The sequence below is a fragment of the Branchiostoma lanceolatum genome, chromosome 7, assembly GCF_035083965.1.
Source record: "Branchiostoma lanceolatum isolate klBraLanc5 chromosome 7, klBraLanc5.hap2, whole genome shotgun sequence".
Taxonomy (NCBI): domain Eukaryota; kingdom Metazoa; phylum Chordata; class Leptocardii; order Amphioxiformes; family Branchiostomatidae; genus Branchiostoma; species Branchiostoma lanceolatum.
Genome location: NC_089728.1, coordinates 10,475,668 through 10,489,211, shown reverse-complemented (window position 1 = coordinate 10,489,211; position 13,544 = coordinate 10,475,668). Strand labels below are relative to the sequence as shown.

General features: G+C 42.1%; 1 protein-coding gene across 3 annotated transcripts; it reads left to right on the top strand.

The window, feature by feature from the left end:
• Nucleotides 1-1,195: 1,195 nt before the first annotated feature.
• Nucleotides 1,196-13,140, top strand: LOC136439169 (uncharacterized). 3 transcript variants are annotated; one of them, XM_066434420.1, is made up of 22 exons: nucleotides 1,196-1,268; nucleotides 2,123-2,241; nucleotides 2,530-2,747; nucleotides 3,183-3,335; nucleotides 3,950-4,093; nucleotides 4,538-4,756; nucleotides 5,165-5,395; nucleotides 5,931-6,156; nucleotides 6,412-6,554; nucleotides 7,161-7,319; nucleotides 7,466-7,558; nucleotides 7,858-8,034; nucleotides 8,230-8,354; nucleotides 8,548-8,592; nucleotides 8,767-8,876; nucleotides 9,100-9,206; nucleotides 9,352-9,542; nucleotides 10,050-10,187; nucleotides 10,616-10,718; nucleotides 10,967-11,046; nucleotides 11,757-11,908; nucleotides 12,389-13,140. In XM_066434420.1, exons 3-22 carry the CDS (start codon nucleotides 2,540-2,542, stop codon nucleotides 12,645-12,647), a joined length of 3,063 nt encoding a protein of 1,020 aa, XP_066290517.1. In that variant the 5' UTR covers nucleotides 1,196-1,268; nucleotides 2,123-2,241; nucleotides 2,530-2,539; the 3' UTR covers nucleotides 12,648-13,140. The 3 variants fall into 3 exon arrangements, with proteins under 3 accessions (XP_066290517.1, XP_066290515.1, XP_066290516.1); XM_066434418.1 differs by having other exon boundaries at nucleotides 4,535-4,756; XM_066434419.1 differs by lacking the exon at nucleotides 2,123-2,241 and having other exon boundaries at nucleotides 1,205-1,268; nucleotides 4,535-4,756.
• Nucleotides 13,141-13,544: the final 404 nt, after the last annotated feature.

Sequence of the window (13,544 nt, the reverse complement as noted above, 5' to 3'; positions counted from 1 at the left end):
ACACACGCTTGGCAAAACATAACCTTCTTGGCGAAGGTAAAAATTCCTCTATTCCAAAGAGATGAAACATTCTAGTCAGTCCCTTGGTGAAAGTCTGGAGGGTGATTGGCCTTGAAACTGACACTAGGGCATCTTAGCTCTAACCAATGTACACGTACTGTAAAGGACTGCGAAAGTATTACTTTCATTAAGTGTTGTTGAATGCAAAGACCAATTGTGGTTTCCTTATGCCCTGCTCACACTTGGCAAAATCTATGCGAATCAATCAGTGCCATTCATAAGATATACTTGCCGTGGCCAAAACAACATGTCAGAAGGTCGCCAACGGCCAGGTCCTTGACAAAACATTCCTCTGTTAAGCCTTTCATCTCAATCAGTGACGTAGAAAACAACAATTGGCCCTTTAGGCGAATTGATTCGCGTAGATTTTACCGTGTGAACAGGGTCTTAATCGAGAGAAATTACTCAAATTAATCCATCCTCGGGAAAGCCAGCTCGAAAAGCCCTATTCATATATAACGTTATCAGAACTGATTGGGACATGCCGCTTAATTCCTGACGTCACAAAATTCAATCAGTCAGTCGAGTAGCCGTTAGGAGGGCGCGAATTTCAAACGGTGGGAGAGCCCTGAACTATGACGTACTCAGTTCATGTTGGTGTGTCTATACGAATGACATCCTCTCCCAAAACTGATGCCAGTGTGCAAATGAAAAAAAAAATGGCAAAAAGAGTATGGTCTACCGAACAATATGGGTTTACAATCTTCTTTTGTTTTTATTTTACATCCTCTTCTTTGACTTTTGAATTTTCTTTGCTTACTACGACATATCACTATCCGTTTCCTGAAATATCATTTTGCAATTCATGGTATACAGTTGGTATTTTGCAGCTGTTTTGTACGATTGGTGGAGAACTTTTCTTTATTTGAAAAAAGAACAAAATTGATGCGCGCGGAGGTCATCCATATAATCAAATCAACATGGTCTTATCTAAAACAAGTGAGAACTTGACTTTGGGTTATGTTTAGCATAGTACAATAGGTTTTCAATTTTAAGTTTAGCTTCCCTTTAAAAACAAACCATAATGATGGTTATTTATCGCTACCCCCATGTTAGAGGTGAATCTTTGACACTCCAATTGTTTGACTCACAATAAGCTTAATCTGTGAACATACAGGTTAGACTTCATTTCACGCATGCTTGAGTGATTCCGTGGCAGATCAGCACTGAGATATCTCTAACATTGCTGTCTAATGTGTGCCTAACAGGTAGGAACAGATTCCTTGTACAAATTCTATATATCTAAGGAAGGGTTGCCATTCTACGTAGAAAGATATTACACCTTTTTTCATACTAGAAAGCATGGCTGCTAACTGTTTGAAAAGACTAGAATAACTTTTTACGGGGAGTGGACAAAGGCTTTCATGCTCTCCATGTAACAGGGTGGATATTCAGGCGAAAAGCGCTCTCGGCGCGACATTTGGCGACCTTCTGGAGATCAACAAATTCGCCGGCCGAGGGTCGCTGACAGTGTACCGGCGCTTTAGAGTTACGGAACACTGGCACTAATTCTAAATTTAAAAAGTAATAGAAGTCATATCTTACTCACTGTGGTGGTTGGAATGAATATGTGGAACGAATGTGCTTCAACGTAGTTCTAAACCGTGACATCGTTAAAACATTCCAGTCTCTGCTATTGAAATACCATCACTACCAGCATTGACGCCCTCCTGTCAAAGTGCATAACCTACCAGCTTTTCGCGGGACGATTATTTCTTGTAGTGAACCGTAAAAGTTTCACCTCGACCAACTGTCCGGCTTTCTTGCTGCCGTACGCGTCTTTCCTGATGAAATACTGTGTATTGCGTATTCAGAATTCATTTCGTGAAATACTAGTACTGAGTATTTCATCAGGGAACACCTGAACCTGAAACCTGCCTATTTGGGAACAGTTAGTGCTCCTACTTCTTATTTTCAACTACAATGTGTTAAGCATTCTTAGTGAGGGTAATAACAACGACAAAAAACGATTTTACTTGATATGACTCTTATATTTTGTTGATGCCTTGACGCAAGTTATGAATAGATTTTGATAATTGATGTGCTCTGTTATGCTCGGCAGGGACATTGTGAAGACAATGGTGTTACCTCACAGATGATGAACTGAACTGAACTGATTGTCGTAATTCGGTGATCCCAGCGTGTGGAAGGTCAAACAACTACGTTGATCTGAAAAAAAAGGTCATTATAATTCATGCATGCATGCATTTAATGAAAAGCATGCCACTGGGCATGCTTGATCACACATTGTTCATGGACTGGTTCGACGCCCTCTTTCAGTCCTGAAACCTTGAATAGGTTGATGACCTGTTGCGCAAGGATATTATATAATGCAAGTGAAAAGACATTCAACTTTGAAGAACTCTTGCCTTCCATTGAATTTGCCTGATCAGCGGTAACGCTGTTTATTAGAAACATTTCTAATAATCATATTCTCCACCATTCGATTTTGTTTTGTCTTTTTTGTAGGCCAGAGAGAATGGATAGGCGACGTATTGTCGCGCTCTTTGTGATCCTACTTGCTTCAGTCGCCTTTGTTTGCGGCCAGCAAAATACAACTTCGACGCGACCGACAGAGGGCGCCACAGAGAGCGCCACAGCCCAGTCAGGTCAGGTCATCCTCCTACTGGCCGACCGTGAAAAACGCCGGATCAGCAGTCCTGGGTATCCAGACAATCCGTACCCAAGTAGGGACATTTTGTAATCTGATACCACCGTAGAAAATGTTGCAGAAATACGTTTCTTCTTCTTCTTCTTCTTCTTCTTCTTCTTCTTCTTAGGCTTAACTTTCTTAGTGGTTGTGTTGGTATGAGTAAGTGATCGACTATGAAAGAATTTTGGTTGGAAGACATATTGAAATTGAAAAATCCTCCTTCCTTTCGCAACATTTGTTCCACCAGAAATTGTGGCCAGGACTTGATGATATTGTAAAAATGAAAGCCTGTCATCTTAAACTACTTAAATCATTGAGGTCGGAGGATATAGCACCGTATTTTTTTTTTCTGCAACGATGGACAACATACTGTCACTTATTATGCGTGCTCCTGTGGTTTATGTCGTCTTCGTTCTAAACAATCGGCAAACGCAGTAGACTGATCAAATCATCACTCTTTTCATTGCAGATGACATGAGTATAACGTGGAGGGTTGCCGTTAACCACAGCCTCCCAGGCGATAATGTGGTCCACTTGGAGTTCGACCATTTTGAGCTGGAAGAGGAACCGGACTGTGTCTGGGATTATGTCGCTGTGTACGACGGTATCAATAATGTAAAAGGTAAATTAAATGCACTTTCAGTTTACTCTTTAATTCAAATTCAGAATAAATTCCTTGCCCAGTATCACGGCCCTGTTTATTCATATATCATATATAACGTTATTGCACAGCAATTGTACAAGGAACAAAGTATGGCATCTACTGGTACTTACCTACAGTTCTATAAGGCTAATCTACCTAATACAAGAGTGGCATCTACTGGTACTTACCTACAGTTCTATAAGGCTAATCTACCTAATACAAGTGTGTGTAGTGTGGGATCACGAGCTTTTACAACCATTGGAAGCACAAACAGGAAATTGAAGATGCCTTAAGCAGGTATCTCACTGGACTGCGGCACGCTAGAGGTCTCATTGCGTCTTAAATTGGATTTGTGTTAGCTTTGACTTTACATAATTCATCATGATGGGAAAATAATGCAAAATGTTCAAGTATAATTAGAATGGAAAAATACACACAGCGTAAAAAAAATCGTTTTTTTTCGATGAAATTCGTTGAGCGCACGCGCAATGTCAAATCGCTCAGCCACAGCGAAGTCGCCAACGTGTTAACGTGCCGCAGCTTCAGTCGGCATTAGTCAGGATGGCATTAAATGTCTTCTTTAACTTCTTTAGGAAAGTTCTGCGGGAACGCAATGCCACCAGAGATAGAATCCAGTTCCAATAATATGTCAGTAGTTTTCATATCAGACTCTTCTGCGACATTTTCTGGATTCTCTGCAAGATACTGGGCAAACCACAGCACGGGAGCGCTTTCAGGTGATACACTTTATCTATCCATGGTTTGTTTTAATATGCATGTTGAGATGCACTTTTGGTCTGATTAAATAGTGGTTATACAGAGCTACATGGACAATCGCGCATGATTCTCAAATTTGGTGGGGCCAATCACCTTCAAATGTGAAAGGAACCTGGACCAAATTTCTCCTTTGGAACATCTGCATGATATTTACATAGTTAACAATAATATGGGATCCATGTGACTCAAAATATATTGGCCCACACTCAACCTTTCCGCTTTCATTATATCATGAAAATAAATCGCAAAACCCCCTGAAAGACATAAACTACGCCATGGTAACATGCGACAAGTTGACACAACTAACCATTGACTATTTTCTTACCATGGAGGTCTTTGCTTTGAAACATGTATTTTTCTTGGATTTGAAGAGTCGTAAGTAACAGACGTTGTATTTACAGCAGAGATAAATGTTGCGCTGCACAAACGGGCTTCACAGAGCAGTTTGCTTCGATCGGAATATCCCGCGGAACGAGCTGTGGACGGGAACACAGGAACCATTCTGTACCCTCGACAGGAATGCACGCATACGGGCCTGGAGTACGAGCCGTGGTGGAAGGTTGATCTTGGAGACACTTACGTCATCGGTCAGGTGACAGTCATCAACCGCGGGGACTGCTGTGGTGAGAAGAGTAAAAAAACTACATACAAACATTTTCAACGTTATTTCCGTACATAATTCAGAGAAAATTCTTATCTGAATTTGTTCTAGCTATCGGTTAGTCATCTGAACCTTCTCAATTTGAGATAACCCTAAGTATATGTCACTTTATATCATTAATGTGCTTGACTTTATGCGCGTATTCTTATTCCATCAATTGTAAAAAGTGCAGACCTGCCATATTGATTCCCGTTCACTTACATGCCGACAGTAAAGTACTACATACATACATGTGTGTATGTTCCAACAATATTAGCAATCCTGGCCGGACTTTGATGTTTTCAATGATGAATGGCACTTCTGTTTAGCCTAAATTCCATTTCTGTTGAGCCTAAATGTATAATGTCAGATATAATACACATTTTTACAGGAGAGCGACTGCGAAATTTCATGGTACGAGTCGGTCTATTTGAGGAGATCCGTGAAAACACACCATGCGGGAGCATCTACTCGGCAACTCCGTCGGATGGGCAGACCATCGACGTGCGGTGTGCCGAGCCCATCTCAGGGAGGTGGGTGTCTGTTCAGCTGATCGGCCGGGAGGACTACCTGTCTCTGTGTGAAGTACAGGTGTATACAGCGACCGGTGATGCAGTGACAGGTAAGATTATGTCAAGTAGCTGGTAATGGGTGTCAAGAAAATCGGGCTTGTCCTATTGATGTTACAACATACATAGGTGCCTATTCAATATGATATGATATGATATCCTATGATATACTATCACATCAGACGGACACTGATACTAGAATGGTCAAATTTGCAGGCAAATACATAATGGTTACCTTCAGATGATCTAGCCTTACAAACTGCTGCTCTGTTTATTCTTACTGAAACACATTGATATATATGATGACCAGCCGGTCCAACTCTGTAATGCTGGTCGCTATATCATGTAATCGAACACCACAGGGCGTCTGCTACTTTACTACATGCAGTAACCGGTTCAAGTCGTCAACCTTATATTCAACGGTTTGGAACGGAAGAAGAAACGTAGCAAAAACATTATGGTTCCCATATCTGTGAAGGTAAACATAGATACCTTTCCACTGGATCACATCCATCTAACTAACCTTCTGCCAACCATTGTATCTTCGAAGGAGGTGGCTTGATCGTTCTTCTTTGTATCATTCTTCAGGAATGCTTCCTGACATATCCCAACCCACCCCTCCTGAGTTTAAGGCCCATTGCAAAGACCCAAACCTGGACTTCTCCTCGGTAACTATCCCCAACTTTTACGGCCACAGAAGTGTTGAGGAGATTTTGGCTTCACGGCAATGGCAGGAGATGAAGACGGCCAACACGTCCTGTCATCCGCAGATCCGACCCTTTCCCTGTTCACTACTGATTGCAGGATTCCGAAGGTAATATGACTTTATCTGTTCACTGACTGTACTTGTAATGTATCACCAACTACCACTTTAGTAGCATTCTACGAAGAAAAAGCCGTATAAACTGTGGTCCGTGTCATAAGAAAAACATATTTGAGGTTAAGCCTTTGGTCTTTGGGGGGGGGGATGAATCGTCTGAAACCAAGGTAGTGCCCGACTTTGATTTTTTTGACGCACCGATATGAAATATTACAGATAAACCTTATTTCCTCGGCAAAATCACATTAGGCAGGATGGGCTGCCCTGTCAGTCATGGTGCTGGGAGGTACGATCTTCCTGTTCATCAAGAGTCATCAACGGGTCTTTATTTGAGGCCATCGCCTGCGAGAGTCTTCCTCCCACTAGATGCGTCAACTTGAGATCTCCCCAAGGTCAAAACTCGATTACTCATTGAAACTTGTTAACTTAAGTTGGAACACTTTTAGTAGCAACAAGTGAAGCAGATTTTATACCTTGTAGTCTGTGTAGGTCTGTATAGGACCTTCAATATTCGGTGCTGTAGGCATGTGCAAGTCGGTGCATACAACACGGTGTATTCCGTATCACCCGAGGTACCGTCTCGCCCGTCGGTCGGATTCTTCGGCCGTCACGGCGTCAGGCGATCCGACCCGCGGTATGGCCGGGAACAAGGGTGATGCGGAGTGCACCGTGTTTATGTCATAACCACCCGGAAAAAAAAAACATTTCAATGTGAAATACGCCAGAAGTTGAGAGTTTTGTGTCTTCGAGCAAAAAAATGGTAACAACAACGATACCAACGTCCGAATCCGGTATTCGCATTTTCGACATCGAGTTCGAAGCGAGTTCGAATCGTTCGAATCGAACTAGGGGAGCCCTGGCTGTATCGTAAAATACGGACCTGTCCGAACAACCGTATCGAAGGATATCGCGGCCCGGGTATGAATGTAGAGCACGCGTACGCGTACCAACAAAGAAGAAATATCAACATACATATTGGCATTTTAACCGCTGCACAGATTGCTATTACGGTAATGGAGTAAACTACAGAGGCACGGGGACTCTACCGGTGGAAGGGGGAAAGACGTGCCATAATTGGACCGAGGCGCTGGGGTCAAGGTACACGTTCTTCGATTGGGCTGATCTACGGGAGAACTACTGTCGGAATTTGTCGCCAGGTCGGTCCGTATATATGCTTCGATCTTTCCGAAACTTCTATATCCACATATTAAGTAGATAAGACATCTCGTTTTATCCTTTGCAAATGCATTATGGTTAGACCAAAAGTGACAACTTTTTTTGTGTGTCTGTCTTCCTTTTGCAGACTATTTTTCAGAACCCTTCTGTGTTGTGACAATGGACACGATGGATGGACACCCACACTTACCTGAGACGTGTGGTTTGAAGCCTTGCGGTGGTAGGGGGTTTCTACTATGTTCTCGGTATTGAGGTACCGTTATAACAAAAAAAGGGTATTTCTGAAAGACAGCTTCCTTGTCACATCAGAGCAATCCTCACAAGTAAATTTGACAGAATAGCTTTACAAACATTTACATACAATAGCTATTTCACAGTTTGGTCGCGCATGTGCAGCGTGATGCATTGTGGGTGATTTGCATGGGTAGAGGCCTTCATCTGTGACACATCACCCACAATGCATCGCACTGAACATGCGCCGTTCAAACGGTGAAGCAGCTTATTCTCCCCTCTTGCCAGAACGCGGTTGCGGACCTCCCCCTGTTGTGAGATCGGGAAGCAGAAGTCCAGTTCAAAATTTCTACAAGACAGGAGAAAAAGTTTTCATCCGCTGTGATAAAGGCTACACCATTGAGGTCATGTGGATATCATGCACCGGAGATGGAACATGGAGTACGACAGAATTACAGTGTGTCGGTGAGTGACTGTCTTTTAGATTATGATATTACCATAGGCATTCAGCCGAGTTTTTAACATAATTACATAATTGTGGTTCTAGTACGTAGTGTACATCTGTAATTTAGCTCTGACTAGTGCTACAATGATGTACTTCAAAGAGTGTTATCAAATAAACTAGTTCACCTTTGTCATGTCCCTCAACCCTTTATCCAGTGAACCAGAGGTTGCGGCTTCAAAATGCACTGCTTGCTTCGGGAAGTTATTCCAGGAAACTGGCACCCCATAGCCACGAGGTCAGTGTCGTCTTTCGAGCTAACTTGGAGGAGATAATCGACGCTGTAAGTAGTATCATTACCACATAAAAAATGGGGGTATGGTTTTGGGCTATAGTGTGTATGTATGTGTGTGTGTGTGTGTGTAGCTTTTAACTTATAGCCGTGAGTGTTGGTTTTAAAATCCTTTACTCAATATGATTTCTAGTTGGCGTTGCTTTCAACTATAGTCTGTCTGAACCGTCTTTGTTTGTTTTAGGACGAAAAAAATGAGAACATGTTTGCATCGATCTCCTTCAGACTGGTGAGTATTTTGGTGGTTCCTAATCTGAAAAAGTGTCTTTAATAGAGGTATTAAAGATTTATGAAAGTGCAATTATGTGTTCCAAATGTGACGTGGTGTATGATCTGAAGTCCTCTCAGGTAGTCAAGAAAGCGTTTAAACATGTATTAGGATTGCTGTTTTTCTTTGTTCTAGCAATGGATGGACAGCCGCCTGTCCTGGATCCCTTATAAGTACGGTGACCTCTCTGAGCTTGTTATGGAAACGACGGATGTATGGATACCAAAAGTCTATCTTCAACGAAAGTAAATATATTCTATTTCTCACTAGAGACACATATTTATTATTCCTACTAATAGCTGCTCTATGAACCTCCTTGTTCCACCAAGACTACGACTTAAAGATATCATTTGGGAAACATTCGTCAGACTCGTCACGTCACTTTTTTTACCGTTGGCGACCATCTTTGATAATGATGAAGGCCCCAAACCTCACTGACGGTAACTACATGTATGTCGATTGTTGCAGTGGCGACGCCAGGTTTGGCGACTTCCCCGATGCCCCCGTGACAGTCACCAGTGATGGGCTAGTGACATGGGATATCATTGATCTCGTAACGACAACTTGCAACCTCAGTAAGTTGTCAATAACAACATGCCTGAATGTGAATAACTATTTCTGTATATTTAAGTATCGAATGAAGCAAGACGTTTGAAAAAAAACCCACTAAAAACACTAAAGCAGGTGTCTCAACTACTAAGATGCCTCTTTTATCTACAGAGCCGGCTCTCTTTCCCTTTGATTCCATGGAGTGTCCGGTGTGTCTGGGAGGAAGAACTGGGGAAAGGTTTTACTGTAACATAAGCAGTGAGGAAATATTTGTTGCTGAGCCCCAATCCAACATCAAAGGTTTCAAGGCATGTGGAGAGGGGGATGTCGACAAGGCAAATCAGTGGAACGCACGATGGACGGTATGTGTTTGCTATTGATTTGTACAATTGCTCAGGTTTGTACTGAAGAGTCCAAGCTGCATATCCGGACAGATTTATGTGATCCGCTCACACCGGAAATGACCCCTACTCTTTTCGATATATCTAGATTGGTGGGTTCTTTTATGTGCTCGAGGTGTGGCTCTTTTGGTACTCATTTTCACCTGAGTGAGTTGAGGAAAGTCGTGTCACGTGAAATGCCTTTTCCAAGGGCACAACGTCAACGGCACAAATCAGAGGACCCCGGATCGGAATCCAGGACCTCTTGGTTCTGGGCCAAACACTCTGCCACTGCGCCACCGCGACGCTACCGCGACGCCACCGCGACGCCATTATATATATGATAATAAAAAGTGTAGCTACATGTCTCAGCTGAGTTTATTTGCTAAATGGTAATCATCCATGCAAAGTTGTAATCATCCATGCAAGGTTGCAAGTATCAGGTCTTCCTATTTACAGATTCCTTTTAACAACTCCTCCTTCTAATAGATTAACGTGACCGAGAAGAAGGGCTGCATCATCATGAAGTTTGACCGCATCCCGACGTTTCATCTCTGCACCACGCTGTTCCCCGCCATCATTCTCACCCTGCTCATGTGCATCACCTTCGTGCTGCCGATTGACAAGGTTGAATCGCTCTGCATTAATTATTTATGAGCAGCTAACGGCTGTTTTTGCCAAATAAGGCTAATTATTTAAAGAGCAACTGCCAGGAACGTCACCAATAGTTAAAACCTTGGGTCAGAAGAGCAGGGTTGATGCTGGGAGGCTTGATGCCGATCGATTTAACCCTGCTGGAGGAGGGCGGGCATAGGAAAAAATGTTGTGGTTCCGGTGACTCGACCGACCCTAGTAAAAAGCTGCCGACCCTAGCCCTGTTTTCGGTCGATCTCTAACGACGGACATAAAAAAAATCGATCTGATATCTGAGTGATGAAAATTCAAAATAGAATCCAAGTTGTGATGCAAATTTTCTGTATTTCTGACTCTCTCTGAATCAAGAAAACATTCCTGGGTGATATCAATAACAATCAATGATCAATTGTTTTTGATAGGGAGACCGTCTTTCCTTCGGGATGACGATTTTGTTGTCCATGGTGGTATCTCTGGTTTTCATCACGGACGTCCTGCCGGCCAAGGGCTCTATGCCTGTTGTAGGTGAGAGAGTTGCCTTGTCTACGCTCAGAAAGAATGCAAAGAATATCTATGGTCGCTCTTTTGATAATATCAAAACTGCCAAATTGCCTAATAGTATACTCTTGCATGTTAGATAAATCGTTTGAAATATCCAGCCACTTTTGGCAGGGTAATGCAATAGTTACGAAAACTAAAATGCGAAGCCATGGCCTACGTCAACACTTTGTATCAATGATGAGAAGAACTTAAAATACGTATCTCCATCTTAGCCATCCTGATCATTGTGTACATGTGCATGATGGGGTTCTTCTTGATCGTCACCGTAATGATCATCAGGGTCAGCTCAAGCGTGAGTCTCTTGATTACATTATCACATAGCCTCAATCGATAGACCAATCAGGATACCGCATTTGATATTGATGAGGCCAATCGCAACAGCCATGGTTTGTGCCTGTCATGCATGTCTGTGTTAGTTGGAATCGGCTATATGATAATGATGTTAACGTCAAATATACCACCGAGAGAGCGACGCGAAAGATGCAGTATATTACTTTTTTTTAATGAGGTAACCGCTCACGCCTTACGTCACCATATACATCTCGGGTCGGGACCCCGAAAGTTTTCAATCATTTAACAAGAATCATAATATTTGCTATGCTTTAATTGTAGTATTATAGTATGTAACTATACGCAAGTAATAAAGGCGATTTTGATAAAAAACGAAATACGTGTAACAACGAACACGATGTACATAGTCGTATATTTACATATTTAGTTAAGCGGGTATCTCACTGGACCCGCTGCACGTTGACAACCTCGCTGCGACCGATTTGACAGAGCGCTTAACGAATTTCATCGATAGAAAAGAAAACTTTTACGCTTTGTGTGTTTTGTTGTCTTTTTAGTCACACTTGTACGTTTTGAATGATATTTCCTTTATAAATAAAGTCATTACGGTAACACAAATCCAATTTAGGACGCAGCGATGCCACCAACGTGCCGCAGCTTCAGTGAGATAATACCCGCTTTTAGGCTGAGTTTTGTTCCACATGCATGCAGGACAAAAACCTCCCACCCCTAGTGAAGAAGGTGTTTCTCCGGTATGTCGCTCGCCTCGTGTTCCTGGGGGACCTGACCCAGAGGAAACATGGTCATACTGTCCTGAAAGTGGACGACTTTGAGATGATGGAAGGCATGAAGGGAAAGGACAGGTAAGTTTTATCGCCATCGGGGCGCTACAGGAAAGATAGTTTCATATGATAATAAGTCTACTACTTGAGTGTGTCGCCACCTAGCCTCCACCAGGCTAGAGTTGAAATTGGCCAAACAGACAGATAAAATGCCAGAGGAGTTAATTTGACATGGAGTTCAGTTGGCCGTTTCCAGCTGCCCCAGTAGATCCAAAAAGTAGTCTCTATGAACCTGCTCTTCCTGCAGCCTGTTGTTTCCATAATCAAAGCCATTAAGTCAAAAGTTCACTTCGTCTACTGCAGTTGCTTTGGGATTGACAAGATGAACCATCATAGCGACTTCAGTATATTCTAAGTATCTTATATGCTGACATCTCTGCTTTTGTGTGCACACATGTACATGAACATTAGCCATTCATGTCCAGCTTGTGTTTGCTTTTTCTTCAAATTTGGCATTTTTCATTATGAACTTCATTTCCTATGTTGTCCTATTTCTATTAGTAAACCAAGTGAAACTGAGCCAAGACACCTTCTTGAAGTCCTGCTGTCTCTCAAGGATTCCGTCAATAATCTTAGTGATGCCGTGGAGTCCTTTGCTGCCTCGGGCCAACCCCAAACCACCAAGGCAACGGAAGATGAGGCTGTGAAGACGGACTACGGCCAGCTCGCTAAGGTCCTGGACCGTCTCTGTCTCTTCCTGTATGTGTTTGGATTGATCATTGCGATTCCTATTGTGAGGTTTTCCACTGACGAGAACTAGTTATTGTGATGTAGATCATTCAAAACTGCATTGAATCAAGAAAGGTCGAGGCTGAGGAAAATGGATGTTTTATGACCATTTAAGCTAATGAGGACTGCGTACAAAACAATTGGTGAAACTATCTGTCTATCCTAGATTATTTTAATCAATCAAAACACTTTGCAATAGTTAGCATATATAATTTGTATTATTTACATAAGTTTGTAGCATTCAGAATGGTATAATATGTAGAAAGAGACTTGCACCAATTAGAACAGTTTGTAGCATTCAGAGCAATTTGTAACAATTAAAATGGTTTGTAACATTTAGAAGAAAAAAATGAAACACTTAGGAACAGTTTGTAACGTCCAGATCAATTTATAACTTTAGAACCATGTTCCATTTAAAAATCAATTTGTGACAATCAAACTGTACCATATAGAACAGTTTGAGCATTTCGAACGGTTTGTAGCATTTATAAAAGACGTGCAAGCTTGCAATGATTTTAATGGCATTAGGGATCAACTTTGTCAGAGTCTGTGTACGTGTATGAAGCCTATGCGCCCCAGCGGGGAATTTTTTAAAAACATATACCTGTGTGTGGCAATATATTTGTCATGGTAGAGATTCCAATCTGGCAGTACTGCTGATTCTGCCAGTAGAAAACCTGATCAGAGTGTTTGTCGACAGAGATTCCCATCACGAGACTAGGAATGTGTTATCATGGTCTCACATTTAAAAATCCTGAATTTCTAGTCAATCCATTGAATAAGATGTGGGATCTCTACCGGAAGAATCACCGATTCCACTTGGACATATACATTGTACAATGTATATAGCTCCAGAAACTGTTCCCTGAAATCATGCCCTGTTAAAGTCACACCCAAAGATTCATTTTTCAACTCTTTTGTTCTTCCA

Bases quoted from the DNA above. Each gene is read 5' to 3' on its own strand.
- LOC136439169 (XM_066434418.1), top strand. From the start codon at position 2,540: ATGGATAGGCGACGTATTGTCGCGCTCTTTGTGATCCTACTTGCTTCA. The intron at 6,555-7,160 runs GTCAAAACTCGA...ACCGCTGCACAG, and splicing joins CAACTTGAGATCTCCCCAAG to ATTGCTATTACGGTAATGGA. The intron at 7,559-7,857 runs GTAGGGGGTTTC...CCCTCTTGCCAG, and splicing joins TGGTTTGAAGCCTTGCGGTG to AACGCGGTTGCGGACCTCCC.